Source organism: Lonchura striata, chromosome 27 (assembly GCF_050655825.1).
Source record: "Lonchura striata isolate lonStrDom1 chromosome 27, ASM5065582v1, whole genome shotgun sequence".
NCBI classification, from domain to species: Eukaryota; Metazoa; Chordata; class Aves; order Passeriformes; family Estrildidae; genus Lonchura; species Lonchura striata.
Genome location: NC_140729.1, coordinates 1,718,436 through 1,736,464, shown reverse-complemented (window position 1 = coordinate 1,736,464; position 18,029 = coordinate 1,718,436). Strand labels below are relative to the sequence as shown.

The window sequence follows — 18,029 nt, the reverse complement described above, 5'->3', positions numbered from 1 at the left end:
CGCCCCGCCCCCGCGCTTCCGCCGCTGGCCGCGCCCCCCCGGTGCCGGTCCCGCCTCTCCCGGTGGTTGTGGTCCCTCCCCGGTGTGGAGGCCGCGCCCCCCGAGCCCCCCGGACGCGCGTGGAGGGCACCCTGAGGGCGGCGGGACCACCGGGAGCCGCTCCGAGCCCCGCGCCCACCGGCGGCACCGGCAGCACGGGTGGCTCCGGCGTCCACGGGCGGGAGCCGCTCCGAGCCCCGGGAGCCGCTCCGGGTCCCCAGTACCCGCGGGCGGGACCGGTTCCGAACCCCGGCGCCACCGCGGTCCCGCACCCGCGGGGACGGGAGGGTCACGGACGGTGGGGCCGGGGCGTAGGGAAGGGCTCCCGGACACGCAGCTCCCGCCGTGACCCCTCGGACTCATCCCCCGCTCCGGGACCGGCGAATGCGGTGGGGGAAACTGAGGCACGGGCACGCGGCGCTTGGCACCGCGAGCCCTGCGCGGCTCTTGCCCGGTTCTGGCGGGCGGCGCGTCCCAACCGGAGCAGAGGGGACGGGGACCGGCTCTCCCCACGGGCTGGGGCTGGGGAAGCTCATCGTTTCTTGATGCTGGAGCGAGGAAACTGAGCACCCTCCCGTGCCTCAGTTTCCCCGTTGCACCCCCGGTGTGCTGCGGGGGACATCCCACCTGGGTGGGGGTGGGCGGGTGGGCTTCAGATCCCGCTCGTGTCCTCACCCAGCACCCCCAGCCCCACAGGGACACCCCGCGTGGGTTGGGCCACCCCCCACTCCCACGCCACGGCCTGCGGGTGGGGGGCAGCGGCCGCGACCCCGCGGGACCCCGCTCCCCCCGGCCGCCGCGGGGAGGGGGACGCGGGCAGGGAACATTCCGGTTGCCGTTGCCATGGCTTCCCATCGGGATGCGCTTGCATCGGGGCCGGGCCGCGGGGTCCCCTCGGGGCTCACACCGGGGGGCTCCGGGCAGCGCTGCCGCCCGAACGGGAGCGCGGGGGCGGGCACGGCGGGGGGAGCTCCGGGCAGCGCCAGCCGCTGAGCGCGGTTTGGAGCCGCTGACGTCTGCTCCGGCATCGCCGGCGGAGAAGAACGGGCGGCAGAGCGCGGGGCCGGCTCCGGGCAGCTCGGGGTCCCGCTGCCCGCCATGCGCCCCCCGGGCCGGCCGCGGGAGCCGCCGGGGACCGGGGGGCTCCGCTGAGCCCCCCCAGCCATGGGGCCGTGCCGGTGGGCGCCGCTCTGGGGCTTCGGCGCGGCGCTGCTGCAGGTCGCCGTGCTGGCGGCGGGGCAGCGCCCGCAGGGGAGACCCCCGCGGCCGGAGGGGTGGTCGCCGGCCCCCTCACCCTCGTGGGCGCCCACGGCGGAGCCGGGAGCGCCGGGGGACAGCGAGGGCGCGGCGGCGGCGCTGGCGTTCCTGCGCACGGGCGATGCCGAGCGCCTGGCCCGGGCCAACTGCAGCAGCGGGGCTGTCGCGGCCGGTGCCCCCGGGTCCGGGCCACCCCCGGGGCTGCGGGCAGCCCTGCGAGCCGCCCCCGAGGCGCTGGCCCACGCCGCCAACTTCCTCAACATGCTCTTCCAGACCAACGACATCCGCGAGGCCAGCGTGGCCGAGGACGTGGAGTGGTACCAGGCGCTGGTCCGCAGCCTGGCCGAGGGGCACCCGTGGGTGCGCAGGGCGGTGCTGGCCCTCGACGCGCACCCGCTGGCCCCCAAGCCGCGGCTGATGCTGCAGGCCACCAAGGGCGACGGGCAGATCCTGCTGCAGGACGTGTCCAACGCCGCTCCCGACCTGGGCAACCTCAGCTGGGACAGCGAGTGGTTCAACGGCCTCAAGTCGCAGCGGCTCCCGGCGCTCCGCAAGCGGCTGCTCAGCAACGACCTGCGCAGCCTGGAGACCCCCAAGTGGCAGCGGGGGGACAGCTACCTGGGCGACCCGGGCCACGTGCGGTGGTCGCCGCCCTTCCTGGAGTGCCGCGAGGGTCGCTTCGTGCCCACCTGGGCCGTCACGCTCTCCTCCGCCTTCTACGGGCTCAAGCCCGACCTCAGCCCCGAGTTCAAGTGAGTGGAGCCCCGGAGGGGTTTGGGGGTGGGTGTAAAAAGGGGTGGGGGGTGTCCCCGTGTGTGTGCTGGGGGTGCGGCTGGATGTGTCACCCACCCCGTGTCCCTCTGCGGGTGCCGGTGGGTGTTTTTACACATCCCCAAGCACGCAGGTGACCCTCGGTCCCCTCCCGGTGTCCCCTGTGCTGCCCCACCTTGCGCTGCCAGCCCCTTGTCGCTGCTGCGTTGGGGGCGGGTGACCCCGCGATTGGGGGGTGCCTGCTGCACCCCACTGCGCGGGGAGCCGCAGAGGGAGGCGGTGGGGAGGGAAGGGTCAGCTGGGATCAGTCCCAGAGCCGGGACACGGCCCCATTTCCAAGGGGAAATCCGCGTCCCCTTTGGAGAACCCGGGCAAGAGCGGCCCCAATTTCCCCATCTTTTGCATTAAAATCCCTCTGGAGGGGCAGAATTCACACCCAGGAGCTGCTGCCTCTGCCCCTGGCCCAGCTCCAGCCCCCGAGGGACAACAGCCCTGTCCGGGGGTCTGGGGCCATCGCTGCCCGCGGTCACCGTCCCCCTGCTCCGAGCCCCAGCCCCACCGGGGCTCGGCCACTCCGGGTGGGTGGCACGGGGTGGGTGGGTGGGCACGGGGTCGCCCCACGCCACCCCCCGGGCTGACCCCGTCCCTGGTCACAGGGGGGTCGTGCGGGTGGACGTGGAGCTGCGGGACGTGGCCATCGACCAGTGCTCCAGCGGGCCGGGCTGGTTCTCGGACACGCACCGCTGTGACCTCAACAGCACCCAGGTACCGGCCCTGGCACCCCGCACCGCATCCCCTCCCCTGCCAGGACCTGGGCACCCCGCACCGCATCCCCTCCCCTGCCAGGACCTGGGCACCCCGCACCGCATCCCCTCCCCTGCCAGGACCAGGGTACCCCGCACCGCATCCCCTCCCCTGCCAGGACCTGGGCACCCTGCACCACATCCCCTGCCAGGACCAGGGTACCCCGCACCGCATCCCCTCCCCTGCCAGGACCTGGGCACCCTGCACCACATCCCCTGCCAGGACCAGGGTACCCCGCACCACATCCCCTCCCCTGCCAGGACCTGGGCACCCTGCACCGCATCCCCTGCCAGGACCTGGGCACCCTGCACCGCATCCCCTGCCAGGACCTGGGCACCCTGCACTCCATCCCATCCCCTGCCAGGACCAGGGTACCCCAAACTCCATCCCCTGCCAGGACCTGGGCACCCTGCACCGCATCCCTCTCCTGCCGGGACCAGGGTACCCCAAACTCCATCCCCTGCCGGGACCAGGGTACCCCAAACTCCATTCCCTGCCAGGACCGGGGTGCCCGCACTCCATCCCATCCCCTGCCAGGACCTGGGCACCCCGCACTCCATTTCCTGCCAGGACCAGGGTACCCACATCCCATCCTCTCCCCTGCCAGGACCTGGGCACCCCGCACCGCATCCCCTCCCCTGCCAGGACCTGGGCACCCCGTACCGCATCCCCTCCCCTGCCAGGACCTGGGCACCCTGCACCGCATCCCCTGCCAGGACCAGGGTGCCCGCACTCCATCCCATCCCCTGCCAGGACCGGGGTACCCCAAACTCCATCCCCTGCCAGGACCGGGGTATCCAAACTCCATCCCCTGCCAGGACCTGGGTACCCCAAACTCCATCCCCTGCCAGGACCTGGGTACCCCAAACTCCATCCCCTGCCAGGACCGGGGTGCCCGCACTTCATCCCATCCCCTGCCAGAACCGGGGTACCCCAAACTCCATCCCATTCCCTGCCAGGACCGGGGCACCCCGCACTCTATTCCCTGCCAGGACCGGGGTACCCCGCACTCCATCCCCTGCCAGGACCAGGGTACCCACATCCCATCCTCTCCCCTGCCAGGACCGGGGTACCCCAAACTCCATCCCCTGTCAGGACCGGGGCACCCCGCACTCCATATCCTGCCAGGACCTGGGCACCCCAAACTCAATCCCCTGCCAGGACCGGGGTACCCCGCACTCCATCCCCTGCCAGGACCGGGGCACCCCGCACTCCATCCCCTGCCAGGACCGGGGCACCCCAAACTCCATTCCCTGCCAGGACCGGGGCACCCCGCACCCACAACCACCCCCGTAGCCCCGGCCGTGCTGCCCGTGGGCCGCGTCCCTCCCTCCGGCCTGAGCTTTATCCTCTCCCGGCCGATCCATCTGCTTCGCTCAGCTGCTCTCGCACCGCGGCGAGAGGTTTATTGTGCAAATCTTCCCTCCCCACCGCCAGCCCGGCTGCTCCTCCCTGCCCGGGCACCGCGGGGACGGTGGGGACGGGGTCTGGCAGCATCACCCCGGCCCCTCCAGCGGTGCCCACCCCGGCGGGACAGCGCTGCCCGGGCGTTTCGGGGCTTGGCACAACCAGCAGCACCCCCGGGCGGGGCGAACCCCGCAGCCCTCCAGTTTTGGGGTGCCATCCAGAGCTCCAAGGCGTCGCCAGCTCCTGTTTCCTACCGGCGGTGCCCTCCAGGGGCCCGGGCATCCCTCCAGGAAACAACAATGCCCAGCGGAGCGGGATGCGGCCGGGGGGGATTAGGGAGCGGGGCCCGGGCCGAGGCTGCCGTCACGGCTGGGCAGGATTAGGGTGCATTAGGTGTCCATTTAGGTTTTAGGGAGGGATTTGGGGGCCAAGCTTCGGGGTTTTAATTCTGAAATGTTTAACCACTGATTCCTCGCGGCTGTGGGGGGAGGACGGCGTGGGGTCAGGTATCCGTGAGGTGGGGGCTGCTGGAAGCCCTGGGGGGGAGGGATTTGGGGACAGAGGGGACACGGGGGGGTGGGGAACGTGTCTCAGGATGTCCCCTTCAGTGTGTCCCCCAGGAGAGCCATGGCTTCGTCCTCGGGAGGTACCTGTGCAGGTGCAAGCCGGGTTTTTACAGGGCCGGCGGAGCGGCCAGCGGTGCCTGGGCAGGTGAGAGACACCAGGGCCGGGGTCCCCGCTGTCCCCCGTGGCACACGGATACAGCACGGGGGGACAGGGCTGGGGGTTTGGGGACACAGAACACGTGGGGGGTGTGGGGGGTGCCACCAGGCCCTGGGATGTGGGGATGGCACCTGGGATGTGGGGATGGAACCCAGGATGTGGGGATCCCACCCGGGATGTGGGGATCCCACCCGGGATGTGGGGATCCCACTCGGGATGTGGGGATCCCACCCGGGATGTGGGGATGGAACCCGGGATGTGGGGATCCCACCCAGGATGTGGGGATCCCACCTGGGATGTGGGGATCCCACCCGGGATGTGGCAATTCCAGCTGGGACGTGCTGATCCCACCCAGGATGTGGGAATTCCACCCGGGTCGTGCTGATCCCACCCGGGTCGTGCTGATCCCACCCGGGATGTGGGGATCCCACCTGGGATGTGGGGATCCCACCCGGGTCGTGCTGATCCCACCCAGGATGTGGGAATTCCACCCGGGTCGTGCTGATCCCACCCGGGTCGTGCTGACCCCACCCCAGTGATCCCACCTGGCCGTGGCTCTGTCCCCAGGTGTGGCAGGGGCAGACGGGGGGTCCCGGCTGGGGTGCCGGCCGTGCCCCCCGGGCTGTGCCACCTGCGAGGACGACTCGCCCTGCCTGGTGCAGGAGGACCGGGCGCTGCGGGCAGCGGTGCTGTCGTGCCAGGCCTGCTGCATGCTGGCCGTGTTCCTCAGCATGCTCCTGTCCTACCACTTCCGACGCAGCAAGGCAAGGCGTCCCCGCGCCCCCCTTGCTCCACTGTCACCCCAAACCCTGCGGGGACAGGGATCCCCCCTGCCCACACCCCGTCCCCTCACGCCTCGATCCCTGCAGAGGATCCGGACATCAGGAATCGTCCTGCTGGAGACCATCCTCTTCGGGTCCCTCCTCCTCTACTTCCCTGTGAGTATCCAGCTGTCCCCAAGCTCCAGGATGGGGTTTTCGGGCACGGCTCCACCTCATTGTTAATTTTTGCTGGCACGGTCCCTGGGGGCTGTGCTATAAACCTTCTCAGAAAACCAAATCCCTTTTCTCCCGCTGGCTGCGGGAATTAATCCCTGCCCAAATCCCCTCCGCCCTCCCGCAGGAGTGCAGTGGGTGCTGCGGGGTCACGGGGGAGGGTGGCACAGGGAAGCCAGGTGGGACCCAGCCCGAATTCCTCTCTCCTGCTGCTCCAGGTGTTCATCCTGTACTTCCAGCCCAGCGTCTTCCGCTGCATCGTCCTGCGCTGGGTGCGGATGCTCGGCTTCGCCATCGTCTACGGCACCATCACCCTCAAGCTCTACAGGTAGCTGGGACGGGGGGCTGGGGGCTGGAGACCCCCACAGCGGGAAGGGTTTGGGGCTCAGGACCCCACAGCAGGAGGGATTTTGGGGCTCAGGACAATGGGAAGGGTTTGGGGCTCAGGACCCCCAGAACAGGAAGGGTTTGGGGCTCAGGACCCCACAGCAGGAGGGATTTGGGGCTCAGGACAATGGGAAGGGTTTGGGTCTCAGGATTCCCACAATGGGAAGGGTTTGGGTCTCAGGACAATGGGAAGGGTTTGGGGCTCAGGACAATGGGAAGGGTTTGGGTCTCAGGACAATGGGAAGGGTTTGGGGCTCAGGACAATGGGAAGGGTTTGGGGCTCAGGACAATGGGAAGGGTTTGGGGCTCAGGACCCCCACAGTGGGAAGAGTTTGGGTACTTAGGACCCCCAAAGTGGGGAGAGCGTGGGGCTCCCAAAATGGGATGGGTTTGGGTCCCACTGGGATGGGTTTGGGGTCTCACTGGAATGGGTTTGGGGTCTCACTGGAATAGGGAGGGGTTTCAGTGGGATGGGTTTGGGGTCTCACTGGGATGGATTGAGGTCCCAGTGGGATGGTTTGGGGTCTCACTGGGATGGGTGGGGGTGTCACTGGAATGGGTGGGGGTCCCAGTGGGATGGGTTTGGGGTCTCACTGGGATGGGCTGGGTGTCACTGGGATGGGCTGGGTGTCACTGGGATGGGTGGGGGTCTCAGTGGGATGGGCTGGGTGTCACTGGGATGGGCTGGGTGTCACTGGGATGGGTTTGGGGTCTCACTGGGATGGGCTGGGTGTCACTGGGATGGGCTGGGTGTCACTGGGATGGGTTTGGGGTCTCACTGGGATGGGCTGGGTGTCACTGGGATGGGTGGGGGTCTCAGTGGGATGGGCTGGGTGTCACTGGGATGGGCTGGGTGTCACTGGGATGGGTGGGGGTCTCAGTGGGATGGGCTGGGTGTCACTGGGATGGGCTGGGTGTCACTGGGCCGGGCTGGGGTCCCAGTGGGATGGGTTTGGGGTCTCAGTGGGATGGGCTGGGTGTCACTGGGATGGGTGGGGGTCTCAGTGGGATGGGTTTGGGGTCTCACTGGGATGGGCTGGGTGTCACTGGGCCGGGCGGGGGTCCCAGTGGACGGGCGGGGGTCTCACCCCGCGCCCCCCGGCAGGGTGCTGAGGGCGTTCCTGGCGCGGGCGGCGCGGCGCGCTCCCTCCGCGCCGAGCGGGCGCGCGCTGCGGCTGCTGGCGCCCATCCTGCTGCCCGTGCTCTGGTTCCTGGCCGCCTGGACCGCGGGCGCGCTGCAGGACGCCCGCAGGAACGTCCCGCTGGTCACCCGCGCCCAGACCGCCCGCGGCCTCCGCTTCTCCCTCTGCCGCCACGACTGCTGGGACTACATGATGGTCATCGGTGAGACCGGCCCCCGGCGCGCCCTGGGGGTCCCCAGGGCCCCCGGACCCCAGCCCAGAACTGTGGGGCTCTCCTTGTCTTATGATGAACCTTCCTGGAGGCTGCGAGGATCTGGGGGTGCCCACGGACCCCACCCCATAATTGTGGGGCTTTAGTTATGTTATTCATTGAACCTTCCTGGAAGTTGTGAGGATCCGGGAGTCCCCACAGACCCCACCCCATAATTGTGGGGTTTAAATTCCTTCACCTGTTTAATCCTCCTGGAAGCTGCAAGGATCTGGGGGTGCCCACGGACCCCACCCCATAATTGTGGGGCTTAAATTCCCTTGTCTGTTTAATCCTTATGGAAGCTAAAAGGATCTGGGGGTCCCCACAGACCCCACCCCATAATTGTGGGGCTTAAATTCCCTTGTCTGTTTAATCCTTATGGAAGCTAAAAGGATCTGGGGGTCCCCACGGACCCCACCCCATAATTGTGGGGCTTAAATTCCCTTGTCTGTTTAATCCTTATGGAAGCTAAAAGGATCTGGGGGTCCCTATGATCCCAGGACTCCATCCCATCATTGTGGGGCTTTCATTCCTTTGCGTGTTTAATCCTCCTGGAAGCTACAAAGATCTGGGGGTCCCTATGGTCCCAGGACTCCATCCCATATTCCTTTGTCTGTTTAATCCTCCTGGAGGCTACAGGGACCTGGGATCCCCACAACCCCAGGACTCCATCTCACAATTTGGGGTTTTCATTCCCTTGTCTCTTTAATCCTTACGGAAGCTGCAAAATCTGGGATCCCCACAGCCCCAGGACCCCATCCCACAATCTGGGCCTTTCATTCCCTTGTCCCTTTAATCCACCTGAAGGAGGATTAAAGGTTTCAAGGTTTCAAGGAGGGTTGGGGTCCCCCAGCTGCCTCCCACCCTCCCCTCTGAGCATCCCCTGGTGTCGAGTCCCAAACTTCGGCAATGCCACGCTGTAGGATGCTCCAAACCCAGCTCTAACACGTTCCGGGGTGAGGGTGGTGGGCAGCACCCCAAAAAGCTGCCCGGGGGCGGGGGGTGCGGCCGCTCAGGGCGGGTCCTGCTGTGCCCCACAGCCGAGGTGCTGTTCCTGCTGTGGGGCAGCTTCCTGTGCCACGCCACGCGCGCCGTGCCCTCGGCCTTCCACGAGCCCCGCTACCTGGGCATCGCCCTGCACAACGAGCTCGTGCTCTCTGCCGCCTTCCACACGCTCAGGTAGGGCCACGAGCCACGGCTGCCACCCCCGGGGATGCTCAGGAGGCTTCCAAGGTGGGGTTTGGGTGCTCTGGATCTGCAGGGGAAAGGGGGTTTGGGTGCTCAGGATCTCCAGAGGAAATGGGATTTGGGTGCTCAGGATCCTCAGAGTGGGAAAGGTTTGGGTGCTCTGGATCTGCAGGGGAAAGGGGATTTGAGTGCTCTGGATCTCCAGAGGAAATGGGATTTGGGTGCTCAGGATCCTCAGAGTGGGAAAGGTTTGGGTGCTCTGGATCTGCAGGGGAAAGGGGATTTGAGTGCTCTGGATCTCCAGAGGAAATGGGATTTGGGTGCTCAGGATCCTCAGAGTGGGAAAGGTTTGGGTGCTCTGGATCTGCAGGGGAAAGGGGGTTTGGGTGCTTAGGATCCCCACAGTGGGAAGGGTTTGGGTGCTCTGGATCTGCAGAGAAAAGGGAATTTGGGTGCTCTGGATCTTCGGAGAAAAGGGGGTTTGGGTGATCAGGATCCTCAGCATGGGAAGAGTTTGGGATGCTCTGGATCTTCAGAGAAAAGCAGGTTTGGGTGCTCTGGATCTGCAGAGAAAAGCAGGTTTGGGTGCTCTGGATCTTCAGAGAAAAGGGGATTTGAGTGCTCTGGATCTGCAGAGAAAAGCAGGTTTGGGTGCTCCGGATCTTCGGAGAAAAGGGGGTTTGGGTGCTCTGGATCCTCAGTATGGGAAGGGTTTGGGTGCTCAAGATCTGCAGAGAAAAGGGGATTTGGGTGCTCTGGATCTCCAGAGGAAAGCGGGTTTGGGTGCTTGGGACTCCCACAGTGGGAAGGGTTTGGGTGCTCAGGATCTTTGGAGAAAAGGGGATTTGGGTGATCATGATATCCAGAGGAAATGGGATTTGGGTGCTCGGGACCCCCACAGTGGGAAGGGTTTTGGTGCTCTGGATCTTCAGAGAAAAGCAGGTTTGGGTGCTCAGGATCTGCAGAGCAAAGGGAATTTGGGTGCACTGGATCTGCAGAGAAAAGGGGATTTGGGTGCTCTGGATCTTCGGAGAAAAGGGGGTTTTGGTGCTCTGGATCTTTGGAGAAAAGGGGATTTGGGTGCTCAGGATCTGCAGATAAAAGGGGTTTTGGTGCTCAGGATCCTCAGAGTGGGAAGGATTTGGGTGGCCAAGCAGCCCAGAGGGGATTGTGGAGTCTGGAGGTGGGGAGGGGCTGTGGTGGGAGCTGGCACTGCCCCCCTGGTCCCTGCCAGGTTCCTGATCGTCCCCTCGCTGCACCCGGACTGGACTCTGCTGCTCTTCTTCGCTCACACCCACGGCACCACCACCATGACCCTGGCCCTGCTCTTCATTCCCAAGGTATTCCGGGGGAGGAACGGAGCTGGGGAAGGCGCTGGAGCACCAGGAGATGATCAGGGAGCTGGGGGGAGAAGAGGAAGCTAAGAGGGACCTTCTGGCTCTCCACAAGTCCCTGACAGGACCTGCGGAGGGTCAGGCTTTGCTGCCAGGGAATGGGGATAGGAGCAGAGGGAACAGCCTCAGGGTTTGCCAGGGAAGGTTTGGGTTGAATATTGGGGAAATTTCTCATGGAGAGGGTGATCAGGGGTTGGAACAAGTGGAATCCCCACCCCTGGAAGTGCTCGAGAACCTGTGGATGTGGCTGTGTCAGCACTGGGGGAGCAGCTGGACTCGCCGACCCCGGAGAGTTTTTCCAGCCTCCACAATTCCACGATTCCATCGCTCACACTCATCCCGGAGATTCGGGGAGCTGGGAGGGGACCCCCGGCGTGACTCCCCGTGTCCCCGCGCAGTTCCTGCACACGGGCTCGCCGCTGCGGGAGGAGATCACGGCCGAGGTGTACGAGGACGAGCTGGACATGCGGCGCTCGGGCTCCTGCATGAACAGCAGCATCGCGTCCGCCTGGAGCGAGCGCAGTCTCGACCCCGATGACATTCGGGTGGGTGGCACACTCAGGACCTTCTTTTGACGCTAGCTGTGCAGAGTAAGAGGTGCCTTTCGCAATCTTTTCCTGATGCAAAGCAGAGGGAGGGGACGAGGGGGTGCAGGGTGACCCCACCCGGGTGGGCAAACCCGCTGCGTCCCCTGGGCAGCGCGGGCGGCTCTGGGGACACGGGGACAACGCGGGGCTCGGCGGGGCGGTCCCGGCCGCAGCCCCCGATGTAGGAGCTCTCCTCTCTCCCTTTTCTCTGCCGCGTTCCCCCCCACCACCACCGCCCGCGGCGCAGGAGGAGCTGAAGAAGCTCTACCGACAGCTGGAGGTGCACAAGACGTGGAGGATGGCCACCAACAACCCGCACCTGGCCAAGAAGCGCAGCTCCCGCCGCAGCCTCGCCCGCTCCATCCTGCGCCGCAGCGATGCCGGGCTGGCCGAGAGCGGCGCCGGGGACCGGCCGGGGACCCTGTCCCGCCGCAGCTCCTCGGCCAAGCGGCTCGCCGATGCCTCCGGGACCGGCCTGAGGATGCGGGACGAAAGCTCCCGGCGCCGCTCCTCAGCCCTGCGCAAGTCCCGCAGCTCCGAGGGACCCCCGCGGGAGCCCCGCCGAGGGTCGCCCACCCGCAGCCCGCCCGAGGAGCCTCCGCCGGCGGCCGCGAGGGACGTGGAGCAATCGGACAGCGACTCGCTGGACGCCGCCCCGCTCCTGTGCAAATCGGCCAGCGCCCAAAACCTGGCGGGGCACTGGCAGCGACCCCCGGGCCGCCCCCCGCCTTTGCAGAAGTCGCACAGCGTTGTCACCGGGGCGAGGGAAGTGGCGCTGCTGGCTGCCCGCCACCTCTCCGCGCCGGCCCCGGGGGTCCCCAGCGACACCGCCACCCCCCAGAGCCCCCGAGGCTCGCAGGAGGACGCGGCGCCGCCGGGAGATGCCGAGGGACACGAACGTGTCACCTACGCGCCCGTCAAAAAAAGCGTCAGCGTGGACAGCGCCCGCCCGGCCAGGAAGGTGCGGGTGACCGTGAAGAAAACGCCACCTCCGCCCCCCGTCCGCTACCAGAGCCTGCAGCGCTCCGGGACGCTCGGGGACAGCCCGGAGCCAGCGCCGGGCCCCCCGGGACCGGCGGGACAGGCGGAGGGGACGGCAGGGCACGACCCGGAGCGCGGGTCCCCCCCGGCGGGGAAGGGCAGGATGCTGACCCCGAGGTCAGCACACGTCTGTCCCTGGGAGCTGATCCAGGACGAGATTCTGAGTAGGAAGCAAAAAGCGGCCGAGGCAGCAGAGTCCGGGAGCCCCGGTGACACAGCGGCCACCAGCCCCGGGCCCAAGCCGCCCGCCGCGAAAAGTTTCCGCAGCCTGGGACTCGCCATCAAAGCCCTCAACCGCTCCAGGGGGAAGAGCATCCTGAAAGGGAAAAGCGAGGGGAGCCTCAGGAAGAGGGGGAGCAGCAGCAGGAGGGAGAAGCCCGGCCTGGCAGAGGCCTCGGCCGTGTCCCTCGGGGGGCTCAGCCCAAACCCCGCTGCCAAAACCCCCGAGGGGAGCGGGCAGAGCCCGGAGACCCCCGCCCTGCAGCACAACAACAACGCCGCCACCCCCGGGGAAGCGGCGGGCTGGGGGGACAGCGGGACAGGAGGACAGGGGGCCAGGCTGGCCGCGGGGACAGGCGATGGGGACACAGCGGCAGAGGAGCCCAGCGCTGCCCGGGGGAAGGCGGGCACTGGTGGGCGTCTGGAGCCACCCAGCTCGGGCCACCAAGGAGCTGAACGTCCCCCGGAGGTGGCACGGGCGCAGGAAAGGGACGAGGCTCCGGATCTGGGGGAGGGCATTCCTGGGGTCACAGCGGAGGAAGGGACACTTGACGAGCTCGAGGGGACCAGCGGATCCTTCCAGCCCCGGGACCAGCCGGAGGAGGAGGAGCAGCCGCCTGCGAAGCTCGCCCCGAGCAGCGTGCGGGGCGCGGCGGGGCCGAAGCCGCGGGCTGGGCTCGGTCCGCCCGGCTCGCTCGGAGCCCCGGCAGGAAGGGGAGCCCTGCTGCGCCAGCAGGCGATCGCTCCCCGGGAGGAGGCAGAGAGCCTGGACAAGGCGCTGGGAGAGCCGAGCAGCCGGCCCGACTCCGAGCGGGTCCCTGGAAGGAGCGGGGCTGGGAGAGCGCAGCCCCCAGGAACGCGGGGAGATTCCAGCCCCGAAGCAGGAATCTGCCCGGGGATGGGCGGCAGTGAGGCGGATTCTCAGCGCTCTCCGGGCATGGAAAAGCCACCAGAGCTGCCCAAATTGGCCCCGGAGGAAGCGGAGGGCAGGAGGGTTGAGGTGTGCCCGTGGGAGAGCCGGGAACAGGGAGGGAGTGTCCGAGCAGAAATCTGCCCCTGGGACACAGAAGGGGCTCTGCCAGAGCAGGGATCCCCCAAATCTGGAGGTGTGGAGCAGCCTGGGATGGGAAAACCCCCAGCTCTGCCCAGAGCCTCATCCCAGCGGGCTGAGGAGATTAAAAAGGCCAGCATCTGTCCCTGGGAGGTGGAGGGTGAGCCGCGCCCAAAAACGGAGATCTGCCCCTGGGAAGAGGCTGCAGCTCCGTCGGGGAAGGAGAGATCGAGGGAGGACACGCGTGGCACTTCCAAAGGGGAAGAAAAAGTGGGAGCCAGAGCACCGGAAAAAGGAAAGCAGCACCCAGCCAAATCCCTGCCCAAATCTCCTCCAGGGAGATCCCAGAGCTCGGAGAAGGCAGAGATCTGTCCCTGGGAGAGTCAGGACCTTAAATCCAGTGACAAAGCTGAAATCTGTCCCTGGGAGGTGGCTGAACCTCAGCTGGAGAAAGGAACAGCCCCAGGAAAGGAGAAACTCCCAGGAAAAGACACAACCAAAGCTCTGGAGAAGGGCAGCAGAGAGAGGGAATCCATCTGTCCTTGGGAGAGCCCAGAAACAGAGCAGCCCCCGACCAAACCCCAAACTGGGAGCTCAGCACTGCCCAAAGCTCCTTCAGGGACATCCCAGAGCTCAGAGAAGGCAGAGATCTGTCCTTGGGAGGTCGAATCCAGCAGCAAAGCCAAGATCTGTCCCTGGGAAGTGGCTGAACCTCCCTGCCAGCAGCCAAAGGCAAAGCAGGTCCCTGCTGGTGGCACCAAGGGGGACAAGCGCATCACGCGCCAGGCAGCGCTGGGCAGCCCGGAGAGATCCCTGGGCAGCAGAGACCGAGCGTCCGTCTGTCCTTGGGAGAGCCAGGACAGGGAGCTGACCCCGGCCAGACCCCAAACTGGGAGCTCAGCACTGCCCAAAGCTCCTTCAGGGACATCCCAGAGCTCGGAGAAGGCAGAGATCTGTCCCTGGGAACTCGAATCCAGCAGCAAATCTGAAATCTGTCCTTGGGAGAGCCCAGACACGGAGCAACCCCTGGTCAAATCCCAAACTGGGAGCTCAGCACTGCCCAAAGCTCCTTCAGGGACATCCCAGAGCTTGGAGAAGGCAGAGATCTGTCCCTGGGAGAGTCAGGATGTTGAATCCAGCAGCAAAGCTGAAATCTGTCCCTGGGAAGTGGCTGAACCTCAGCTGGAGAAAGGAACAGCCCCAGGAAAGGAGAAACTCCTGGGAAAAGCAGAGAAGGGGAGCAGAGAGAGGGAATCCATCTGTCCTTGGGAGAGCCCAGACACGGAGCTGACCCCGGCCAAACCCCAAACTGGGAGCTCAGCACTGCCCAAAGGAGCTCCAGGGAAATTCCAGAGCTCAGAGAGGGCAGAGATCTGTCCTTGGGAGGTTGAATCCAGCAGCAAATCTGAAATCTGTCCCTGGGAGGTGGCTGAACCTCAGCTGGAGAAAGGAACAGCCCCAATTAAGGAGAGACTCCCATCAAGAGAAGCCTCTAAAATTCCGGAGAAGGGAAACAGAGACCGAGCATCCGTCTGTCCTTGGGAGAGCCAGGACACAGAGCTGACCCCAGCCAAACCCCCAACTGGGAGCTCAGCACTGCCCAAAGGAGCTCCAGGGAGATCCCAGAGCTCGGAGAAGGCAGAGATCTGTCCCTGGGAACTCGAATCCAGCAGCAAAGCTGAAATCTGTCCTTGGGAGAGCCCAGACACGGAGCAACCCCTGGTCAAATCCCAAACTGGGAGCTCAGCACTGCCCAAAGCTCCTTCAGGGAGACCCCAGAGCTCGGAGAAGGCAGAGATCTGTCCCTGGGATACTCAGGATGTTGAATCCAGCAGCAAAGCTGAAATCTGTCCATGGGAGGTGGCTGAGCCTGAGCTGGAGAAAGGAACAGCCCCAGGAAAGGAGAAACTCCCGGGAAAAGCAGAGAAGGGGAGCAGAGAGAGGGAATCCATCTGTCCTTGGGAGAGCCCAGACACAGAGCTGACCCTGGCCAAATCCCAAACTGGGAGCTCAGCACTGACCAAAGGAGCTCCAGGGAAATCCCAGAGCTCGGAGAAGGCAGAGATCTGTCCCTGGGAGTCTCAGGGCTCTAAATCCAGTGACAAAGCTGAAATCTGTCCCTGGGAGGTGGCTGAACCTCAGCTGGAGAAAGGAACAGCCCCAGGAAAGGAGAAACTCCCAGGAAAAGACACAACCAAAGCTCTGGAGAAGGGCAGCAGAGAGAGGGAATCCATCTGTCCCTGGGAGTCTCAGGGCTCTAAATCCAGTGACAAAGCTGAAATCTGTCCCTGGGAGGTGGCTGAGCCTCAGCTGGAGAAAGGAACAGCCCCAGGAAAGGAGAAACTCCCACCAGAAGCCTCCAAAGCTGAGGAGAAGGGGAGCAGAGACCGGGAGTCCATCTGTCCATGGGAGAGCCTGGACAGGGAGGAGCTGTCCCCGAAATCTGCCGTGGGGAAGGAGCCATCCCACAAATCCCACAGCACGGAGAGCAGGAAATCTGCAATCTGCCCCTGGGAAGCAGCGGCGCCCGTTGGGTTGGAGGAGGAAATGTCCCAGCCAGATGTGCAGGCACAGGCAGCCCAAAAAGCTTCCTCTGCAGGGATGGGACAACCGGGTGCCAGCACCGGGTCTCCAACACCTCTGGAAAAATCCCACGAGCACAAACCCCTGTGCCGACTCCTGCCCGGCGCCCAGCGCCCAGGGGTGGGCAGCAGCCCCGGCCCTGGCGCTGGCCTGGCCGAGGTTTGTCCTTGGGAAGCTGGAGAGGCTCCAGCAGGACCGGCCAAGCCCAGTTTGGACATGAGGAACAGCTCGGAGGTGTGTCCGTGGGAGGAGGAGAGCACGGATCCCTCCCGGACCTGCCCCGGGCACGGCAGAGCCCGGGATGGGGGTGGGGTGTGAGTGGATCCCAGCACCAGTGGCTCCATCCATGAATCCATGGATTCCATCCATCCATCACCCATCCCTCCATGGATTCCATCATCCATCCATCCTCCATCCATCCCTCCATGGATTCAATCCATCCATCCATGGATTCCATCCATCCATCACCCATCCCTCCATGGATTCCATCATCCATCCATCCTCCATCCATCCCTCCATGGATTCAATCCATCCATCCATGGATTCCATCCATCCATCACCCATCCCTCCATGGATTCCATCATCCATCCATCACCCATCCATCCCTCCATGGATTCAATCCATCCATCCATGGATTCCATCCATCCATCATCCATCCATCCCTCCACTCATCCATGGATCCATCCCTCTGTCCTTCCTTCCCTCCATCCATGGATTCCATCCATCCATCCATCCATCCATCCATCCATCCATCCATCCATCCACGGATCCATCCCTCCATCCATCAATCCCTCCATCCATCCTCCATTCATCCCTCCATGGATTCCATCATCCATCCATCCTCCATGGATTCAATCCATCCATCCATGGATTCCATCCATCCATCCATCACCCCTCCCTCCATGGATTCCATCCCTGGATTCCATCCATCCCTCCATGGATTCCATCCATCCATCATCCATCCATCCCTCCACTCATCCTGGATCCATCCCTCTGTCCTTCCTTCCCTCCATCCATCTATCCATCCATGGATTCCATCCATTCCTCCATGGATCCCTCCATCCCTGGATTCCATCCATCCATCCATGGATTCCTTCTATCCATCCCTCCATCTCTCTATGGATTCCATCCCATCCCTCCATGGATTCCTTCTGTCCCTCCATGAATTCCATCCATCCATCCATCCATCCTCCATCCATCCCTCCATGGATTCAATCCATCCATCCATGGATTCCATCCTCCATCCATCATCCATCCATCCATAGATTCCATCCATCCATCCATCCATCCATCCATCCATCCATCCATCCATCCATCCATGGATTCCATCCATCCATCCATCCATGGATCCCATCCCTCCATGGATCCATCCTGCTGCCCCTGCCCAGCCCTGGATTTGGACTGTGGGGAGGGGTCTGGGGCTGTGAGCCTGAAGGTCCTGGCTGTGTAATTTTGTGTAAATACAGGAAAATAAACGGAATTCTCTACGGAGTGCGCTCGGAGAGGCTCACGGCGAGGTGGGGCCCAGCTGGGATACCCCCAGGGAAGGCGCTGGAGAGGAAATCCAGCACTGGAGGGGTTGAGTGGCTGGAAGGAAAGGCCATGCTCCCAAAAAAAGCCACATTCCACCCCAAAATCCCCTTTCCATTCCGGGGAACCCCACAGAACCCCAGGTTTGGAGGGAAGGAGCTTTAAATTCCATCCAGGGACACTTCCCACTGTCCCAGGCTGCTCCAACCTGGCCCTGGACACTTCCAGGGATCCAGGGGCAGCCTCAGCTTCTCTGGGAATTCCATCCCAGCCCCTCAGGGAGGAATATTCCCAAAATTCCACCTCTCCCTGGCCTCTGGCAGAAGGAACCCATTCCCTGTGCCCTTCATCCCTCTCTCCCATCTTTCCCCATAGTTCCTTCAGGGAATCCTCCATGGGGTCACCCCAAAATTCCCCTTTTCCAGCCTGAACAATCCCAATCCTCCCCTCCCTCCAGGTGCAGGAATTCCATCCCCTCCTGCCCTGGGATCCACAGAGAGATCTGAGCTCCCACACTCCGTGGAAATTGGTTTTTTTTGGTTTTTGTTTTTTTTTTTTAGGAACAGATTGCGACAATTTTTAAATAATAAAATAATAAACAAATAAAAACAATTTTTTAGGACACCCCTGTGACATCCCAAGGGACATGGCAGGGATTCCA

The 18,029-nt window shown here is 64.5% G+C and overlaps 1 protein-coding gene across 2 annotated transcripts; it reads left to right on the top strand.

The window, feature by feature from the left end:
• Positions 1–115: 115 nt before the first annotated feature.
• GPR179 (G protein-coupled receptor 179) lies at positions 116–17,326 on the top strand. Of its 2 annotated transcripts, none has more exons than XM_085561774.1 (11): positions 116–2,048; positions 2,724–2,832; positions 4,887–4,989; positions 5,569–5,765; positions 5,871–5,939; positions 6,236–6,324; positions 7,489–7,727; positions 8,816–8,954; positions 10,198–10,303; positions 10,756–10,902; positions 11,192–17,326. In XM_085561774.1, exons 1-11 carry the CDS (start codon positions 1,204–1,206, stop codon positions 16,154–16,156), a joined length of 7,008 nt encoding a protein of 2,335 aa, XP_085417900.1. In that variant the 5' UTR covers positions 116–1,203; the 3' UTR covers positions 16,157–17,326. The 2 variants fall into 2 exon arrangements, with proteins under 2 accessions (XP_085417900.1, XP_077644514.2); XM_077788388.2 differs by having other exon boundaries at positions 6,215–6,324.
• The last annotated feature ends 703 nt before the right edge of the window (positions 17,327–18,029 follow it).

Bases quoted from the DNA above. Each gene is read 5' to 3' on its own strand.
- GPR179 (XM_077788388.2), top strand. From the start codon at position 1,204: ATGGGGCCGTGCCGGTGGGCGCCGCTCTGGGGCTTCGGCGCGGCGCTG. The intron at 5,766-5,870 runs GCAAGGCGTCCC...CGATCCCTGCAG, and splicing joins ACCACTTCCGACGCAGCAAG to AGGATCCGGACATCAGGAAT. The intron at 7,728-8,815 runs GTGAGACCGGCC...TGTGCCCCACAG, and splicing joins GGACTACATGATGGTCATCG to CCGAGGTGCTGTTCCTGCTG.